General features: G+C 37.1%; 1 protein-coding gene across 1 annotated transcript; it reads left to right on the plus strand.

The window, feature by feature from the left end:
- Positions 1-6424: 6424 nt before the first annotated feature.
- LOC133791911 (uncharacterized) lies at positions 6425-6918 on the plus strand. The gene is made up of 2 exons (XM_062229818.1): positions 6425-6611; positions 6704-6918. Exons 1-2 carry the CDS (start codon positions 6425-6427, stop codon positions 6916-6918), a joined length of 402 nt encoding a protein of 133 aa, XP_062085802.1.
- Positions 6919-7960: the final 1042 nt, after the last annotated feature.

The following is a 7960-nucleotide window of genomic DNA, read 5'->3' on the forward strand; positions in this document are numbered from 1 at the left end:
ATTTTGAGCTCCATTGTTGACAGTACACCGACATTGGAGAAGAAGACTTCGACCAAGGCGGCTGTGGCATGATTCTTTGGTGTATTAGGTTCAAGTTGGACTGCTGGAACATGTGTGAGAAGTTTCCAAGTGGTTTAGAACGTTGGGGTAGCCGGAAACGAAAGAACAACCTCATCGGCGCTGGAGAAAATGACAACTTCGGCGATAGCTCCGGCGAACCTGATCTAGGCTTATCCAGACGTTTTTTTTCTTGTTTTAGATTCTACATGATCATTTAGAGTGTTTGGTGAAGTTTGGTATTTTTTTTGATAAATCCTTGATTTATTATGAATTATTTAAATTTTCTTAGGAAATAATTATGAAAAATACTTAAACTGTTCATAAAATTCTGAGATAATTTTTATATAATTTTTTATTGATACCAAACTGTTCTGTATGTTTAGATTTAAGGTTTAAATGTTTTTGTAATTTTCTTGAATTTATTTGGTTATTTTTTAAATAAATTATAGAAAATACCTAGGTTAATATAAATGGCTCAGAATAATTACTGTAAGCTTATTCAATAGTTAGAAGCTATTCTGTGAAATTTAGGATAATTATTTACTATTTTATTATTTGTCTTGAATTATTTGAATTAAAATGGGTTATCTACGTAGATAAATTATAGAAAATAACTTGGTGTTGCTAAAATTATTGTTTACTGTTTGGGCACTATTCTTATGTAGTTAAAATGGTATTTTAGTGTCTGGGACTAATTTAGAACTATGTTAGATGGATCTGTTATTTTTGGTTAATTATTTTGTATTTTATGCATGTAAAAAAGGGGTAATTTATGCATAAATAATAACAATAATTTGTATAAGTTTCTAAGTTGTTTAATCATGTTTCATAATCTGTATAAATAGTGAAGAAGCATGTTAGTTCTGGTTTGGGTAATTGTATTGAGTATACAATTATTTTGGGAATTATGTGTAATTAAAATGATAATTATTGAAAATAAATAATTATAAGGAAATAATTAGATTAATCTGACTTTATAGGCGTAAAAATAAACTTAGAATCTGATTTAGTAAATGTAGTCATTTATTTGATCATTTGCTTATGATCCATTTGTTTTGTGCATAAAGATGATAAGAAATGTGATGATTAGTATTATAGGTTGTAATTTTGTGGTGAAACATTGATGTGTTTCATAATTGTGTTTTGAGTGTGTCATTGTATTGTTGGGTGTTTAGGATCTAGATCTCAACAAGGACACTCAGCAAGGGGTTCGAGGTAGAACAAATGAATATAATTTTTTTTTTTTTGTGCAATTGAGGTAAAAAGAGTGGACATTTGCGCACAGGGTGTATGTTTAAGCATGCAACCTTGTTTCTTGGTTTGTATTTATTCATGTTATGTACTGTGGTTGATCACTGTACACACTTAGTATTGTTAGAATGGGAAGAGTGCTAGGGTTTTCGCTGCTTGTGTGAGCATAACACTTGCAGGTACACTGAGAGCTTATCATTGGTGAGTACAACTTGTGGTAAATGAATGCCTCGTTGGATGCCAAGTGTGAGAATAACACGAGGTAGGGCATATTACATTGCATGTCTGATCAACATGAGTGTATGGTTGATTATCGTACGTGAGCATAATGTGCGGTATGAGACTTTGTTTGATATGTGTGTGAGTATAGCATGCATTGTATCAGTATTATATGAACTGTTATTGCTTAAGGTTTTGATTAAGTCATGTTGTTTTATCTGGTTAGGGGATTATGTCCTACATAGTTCTTCTTACTCGGCGTTAGCTCATGGGTACTCTGTGTTCAGATAAAGGCAAAGCAATGCAGTGAGTGAAACGGGCTCAAGGCATGGATGTTACATGTTAGCGAAGGGTTCACAATGTTTTAATGTTTTAAAGACTTAATGAACTTTTATCACTTTTGGACTATTTTTTTTATGTTAGATTAAATTTTAAGACTTGAAAATGTTTTATTTTAAAGAAATAGTGAGATCTCATGCCTTGTTTATTTCAATAAAATAGTATTTTAAATGGTTATTTTATTGATTGATTTAAAAGGACTTTCATAAGTGACGTCTCGGGAAATCGGGGCGTTACAATTGGTATCAGAGCATATGGTCCTAAATAGTCTGTGCTAAGCTCTAACATGTAAAATACACCGCCAAGGACTAGCTCGACTCACTGTACTGTAAGTGGTAATTCTTACTTGTGTGAAAGTTGATTTAAGGTTTTACACATAATTATACTTAAGCGATTGTCTTCGTAAATATGATTTCATGATGCCATTAAATACTTCTTCTTATGTTTGTTGGTCTGCGTTGTTCAGGAGTTAAAAGGTTCCTCCTAGAAGATCCACTAGACTTAATGGAGGTCAAGGTGGAGGCCGAGGCCAAGGTGGAGGCCGAGGCTAAGGTGGAGGTCTAGGTGAAGGAGAAAACACTAAGCCACCGCTAGCACCACAGGGATGGGAAGAACGTTTTGCCGCAATGGAAGCAACCATTTGTAGGCAAGAGGAGGTGATCCATCAACTAAGGCACCAGTCTGCGCTTCCAGTACAAGTAGAGCCACATGTGCAGAATAACAGGCAACTACAGGCTTTAATGGTGGTACCTCTTGTTGCAGTGGATGGACTAGAGCCATTGTTTGAAAGATTCTGCAAGCAGCATCTGCCTGAGTTTGATGGGAGCACGTATCCGGTTGTAGCAGAAGAATGGATTAGCTGCATTGAAAACATACTGAATATGATGAGGGTCCAGGGCATTGAGCGAGTGTTGTGTGCATCTTATATGCTGAGAATGGATGTCCGTCTTTGGTGGGAGGTGGTGTAGTAGGCACATAATGTTAATACCATGGATTGGGCTGGGTTCAAGCAAGTTTTCAACGAAAAATATTATAACTTTGTGATCCTGGCAGCAAAGACTGATGAGTTCACGAGATTTGTGCAAGGAAATCTCTTAGTGACAGATTATGCACAGAAATTTGATCGATTGGCAAAAATTTGCACCAAATTTGGTACCTACTGATAGGGTACGGGCATATTTTTTTGTGAGAGGATTGAAGTCGATGATCACTTGGGATGTGGAGATTGTTTCGAGGGGCGCATTCACATACACCCAAGTTATAGAAATGGCTCTTACTGCTGAGAGAAGCGAGGAAAGAATCTGGAAAGAGAATGCCGCCAGAAGAGATGTAAAAAGGGTGGGGCAACCGCTTCGAATGATAAAAAAAAAAAAGAGGGCAAGAAGAGTCTAGACAGTCAGGACAAGACAAACAACCGAAGCCTAGTAATGAAAATTGTTCAAATGGGGGTAGAAACATTCCAGAATTCGCTAAATGCACTAAGTGCCACTTTGGGGAATGTCAGGCCAAGGCATGCTATAAATGTGGAAAGGAAGGGCATATCAAGCGCAGCTGTCCATCATGGAATTAGGCTGGAAACAAAGAGGAGCCAAAGAAGGATGATAAATATGTTCCGGACAGAGACTTTGCGATCACTCAGGCAGAACTTGACGCTAGCCCTTCAGTTGTATCAGGCCAGATACCTATGGCCAATACCACATGTAGAGTTTAATTTGATACGGGTGCATCTCATTCATTTATTTCTAGTAGCCTTGTAAATCATATAAATGTACCTATAGAATTGTTTAATGTGGGTTTTGGGACTATGCTACCATCCAGGGAGGTTGCAATATCTAAAAATTGGTTTAGACCTGTACCATTATGGATAGATGATAGGGAACTGTTTGTAGACCTGATTGTATTAGACTTATGTGATTTTGATGTAATACTGGGCATGGATTTTCTGTCAAAATATGGAGCATCTATTGACTGCAAGCAGAAGAAAGTAGTCTTTACACCGAAAAGTGGAAAGACATTTTAATACTAGGGAACAAGCAAGAAACCTCGAACTCTTATCATATCAGCGATGAAAGCCAGAGAGTTTTTGCAGCACGAGTGTCTAGGGTACCTAGTAAACATGGTATATGACACTAAAGAAGCAGAAAGGAAGCCTGAAGAAACAAGAGTAGTCGATGAGTTCCGCGACATCTTTCTTGAAGAATTTCTGGGGTCACCACCACACAAGGAGATTGAATTTGTGATAGACCTTATGCCAGGGACAACACCAGTGTCTCAAGCACCTTACAGGATGGCTTCAGCAGAACTGAAGGAGCTCAAGACACAGTTGGAAGAATTACTCAAGCTGGGGTTTATCAGACTGAGCTACTCTCCTTGGGGTGCACCAGTCCTTTTTGTCAAGAAGAAGGATGGATCTATGAGGATGTGTATTGACTATCAGGAGTTGAATAAGGTGATGGTAAAGAACATATATCCATTGCCAAGAATTGATGATTTGTTTGACCAGCTTCAGAGGACAAGGGTGTTTTCTAAAATTGATCTTCGGTCAGGGTACCACCAACTAAGAATAAAGAATGAGGATATTCCCAAGACATCTTTCAGAACTAGATATGAGCATTATGAGTTCATGGTGATGTCATTTGGACTCACAAATGCCCCAACAACATATATGGACCTAATGAACCGAGTTTTCAAAGAGTATCTGGACCGGTTTGCCATCGTGTTCATAGATGATATACTGGTATATTCTAATACAAAGGAGGAGCATGAGGAATATCTGCGCTTGACTTTGCAGCGACTGAGAGAACATCAGTTGTATGCTAAATATAAAAAGTGTGAATTCTGGTTGTTTGAGGTTGCATTTTTGGGTCACATTGTTATTGATGGGGGAATTAAGGTGGATCCTGCTAAGATTGTTGCAGTGAAAGAATGGCCTAAACCAAAGAATACCTCTGAGGTTAAAAGTTTTCTGGGTTTAGCAAGTTATTACAGGAGGTTTGCAGGAGGGTTCTCAAAAATAGCCACACCATTGACAGAGCTAACGAGGAAGAATCTAAAGTTTTTCTGGTCAGACAAGTGTGAACAAAGCTTTCAAGAGCTAAAGAATAGACTCATATCGGCGCCAATACTTAGCTTGCCGATAGAAGAAGGGTAGTTCGTAGTGTATTGTGACGCATCAAAGCAAGGGTTAGGTGGTGTGTTGATGCAATCTGGTAAAGTGATTGCCTATGCTTCAAGGAAATTGAAAGATTATGAACAAAGGTATCTGACACATGATTTAGAGTTGGCTGTAGTGGTTTTTGCATTGAAAATTTGGCTTCATTACCTGTATGGGGTGAAATGTGAAATTTACACCGATCACAAGAGTCTCAAGTATTTCTTCACGCAGAGGGAACTAAACATGAGACAAAGGAGGTGGTTGGAGTTAGTCAAAGATTATGACTATGAAATAATGTATCACCCCGGTAAGGCCAACGTTGTAGCAAACGCCTCTTAGTCATAGAGGTCCGGGAATGGTTTCTACTTTGCAAGGAATATCTAGGACGATTCCAAAAGATATGGCACGAGCTGGTATAGAGCTGATAACAGCGTAACTGCTAAGGTTACACTTCAGTCTACCTTACTGGAGAGGATCAGGGAAGGGCAGATTACTGAAAAGAGGTTTAGTGACCTAAAGTGAGATATACAGAATGGAACTGCCAAAGACTTCGTTGCGTTAGACACTGGGTTATTAAGGTTCAAGGGACGTGTTTGTGTGCCCGATAGTGATGAGCTTAAGAAGGAGATTTCGATAGGAGCTCATACTACACCCTACTCAGTTCACCCCAGGACCACTAAATTGTATCATGACCTAAAGACGTTGTATTGGTGGCCCGGTATGAAAATGGATGTTATAGATTATGTGGAGAAATGCTTAACTTGTCAGCAAGTCAAGGCAGAACATCAAAGTCCAACAAGACTGTTACAGCCACTGAATCTTCCGGAGTGGAAATGGGAGGAGATATCTATGGACTTTGTGACAAGGTTACCTAAGACCACAAAACAGCACGATGCAATCTGGGTAATAGTGGATATGTATACCAAGTCTGCCCATTTCCTACCAGTACGCATGACTTTTTCCATGGATCAGTTTGCTGAACTTTATTTAAATGATATAGTAAGGTTACATGGGATGCCATACTCCATTGTCTATGATCGAGATGCCCAATTTACATCGTCAGTTTGGGAAAGTTTACAGAAAGCAATGAGGACGAGGTTGAAGTTCAGTACCGCATATCATCTTGAGACAGATGGCCAGACCGAGAGAACAAATCAGATTGTGGAGGATATGTTGAAAGCATGTGTCATAGATTTTCAAGGATCATGGAGTAGATATTTGCCTCTAATTGAGTTTTCTTATAACAATAGTTATCAGTCTACCATTTGGGTAGCTTCTTATGAAATGTTGTATAGAAGAAAGTGCAAGTCCCCACTCCATTGAGATGAGTTGGGAGAAAGTATTCTTGGGCCAGATGTTGTTCAACGTACTAATGAGACTATTCAAAAGATTAGGGCTAGAATGGTCACAACTCAAAGCAGACAAAAATCTTACGCAGATCTGAGGCGAAGACATGTTGAATTTGAGGTTGGGGGTCATGTGTTTCTTTGTGTGACACCACGAAAAGGAATAGTGGTGAAAAGCTTTGGCATGAAAGGGAAGTTGAGTCCCAGGTACAACGGTCCTTTTGAGATATTGGACAGAGTTGGTAATGTGTTTTACATGGTAGCCTTACTACCATCGTTATTCGGGGTGTGCATAATGTGTTTCATGTGTCACAACTTCGTAAATATGTGCCAGATACGCCACATGTGCTAAGCTACAAGACTTTGGGTTTGCAGGAAGATTTGTCTTTCGATGAGCGTCCGGTGAAGATTCTTAATCGGAAGGACAATGTCCTAAGGAATAAGACTATTTCCTTAGTGAAAATGATGTGGAGGAATAATGTTGTTGAGGAAGCAACCTGGGAACTCGAACTAGATATCCTACAGCAGTATCCGGAATTGTTTCAGTGAAAATTCAGGATGAAATTTTTTTCAGGGGGGGATAATTTGTAATATCCGTTTTCCCATAAGGGAAATTTCGTAATTTTTCCATTGTGTGCATCTTTGTCATTTATTTTCTTTTCCTTTAATGGAATATTGGATATGTATGATTTCCAATGACAATAAAATTCATGGTTTCTCATGTTTGAGTTTTTTTGTGGAATCACAGCATGAGAATAATGTCAAGTGAATAAATAGCGATTCGGGTTAAGTTGTTATTTATTTAATTAAAAATTATTATTATTATTATGTGCATAATAGTAATAATAATATGCTTGAAATTATTTTATCATATTATGTGTAATTTTTGGTTTGCCATAATATTATTATTATTTAATTGAATTAAATAATAATAACTAATTGAATTTGCGAAAAGACTATAATGCCCTCAAGTTTGGGATTGGTTCAAGGGACATTTTAGAGACTTTATTTTTCTGATTTAACATGATTAAATATTCATAAAATTGGTCAAATTTTTTAAATTTAACTGATGATATCAATTGTGGAACCTTAGTTTATTATTATTTTTTAAATAAATATAAAGAATTACTTGAAAAGAGTCTTACCACTTCAAACGCTAACTTCTTTTCTAAAAAATTTTAAAATGTGTTTACCATGATAATCTGAAATAAAGAAATCGTGGAAATAGAGAGGGAAACAAATGGTCGAAGAGAGAGGAGGTAGTTATCGTTTTTTTGAAAAAGAATAAATTTTTGAGTTCTTGCACTTGGGAAAATGTGGGTGGTATTGGACATTCTAGAATCATTCTAGGGGGGGAAATAAACCTTTTTAGTGTGGGAAAAATAATTATAAGGTCCCAGATTGTGATTCACCATTTTTATCTAAGAAAATGCATATTTTTGGATAATTTCGGATTTAAGAGTGTTTAAGAGTGTATGGTGTGCGTGGTTAGTGACAAAAAAAACCTAGGGGACTCCAAGAATCGATTTAACGTGAAAAAACATGCTGAACTGGTCTAGAGCAAGAAAAACCAATTTTGAGCTCTATTGTT

This window comes from Humulus lupulus, chromosome 7 (genome assembly GCF_963169125.1).
Source record: "Humulus lupulus chromosome 7, drHumLupu1.1, whole genome shotgun sequence".
NCBI lineage: Eukaryota > Viridiplantae > Streptophyta > Magnoliopsida > Rosales > Cannabaceae > Humulus > Humulus lupulus.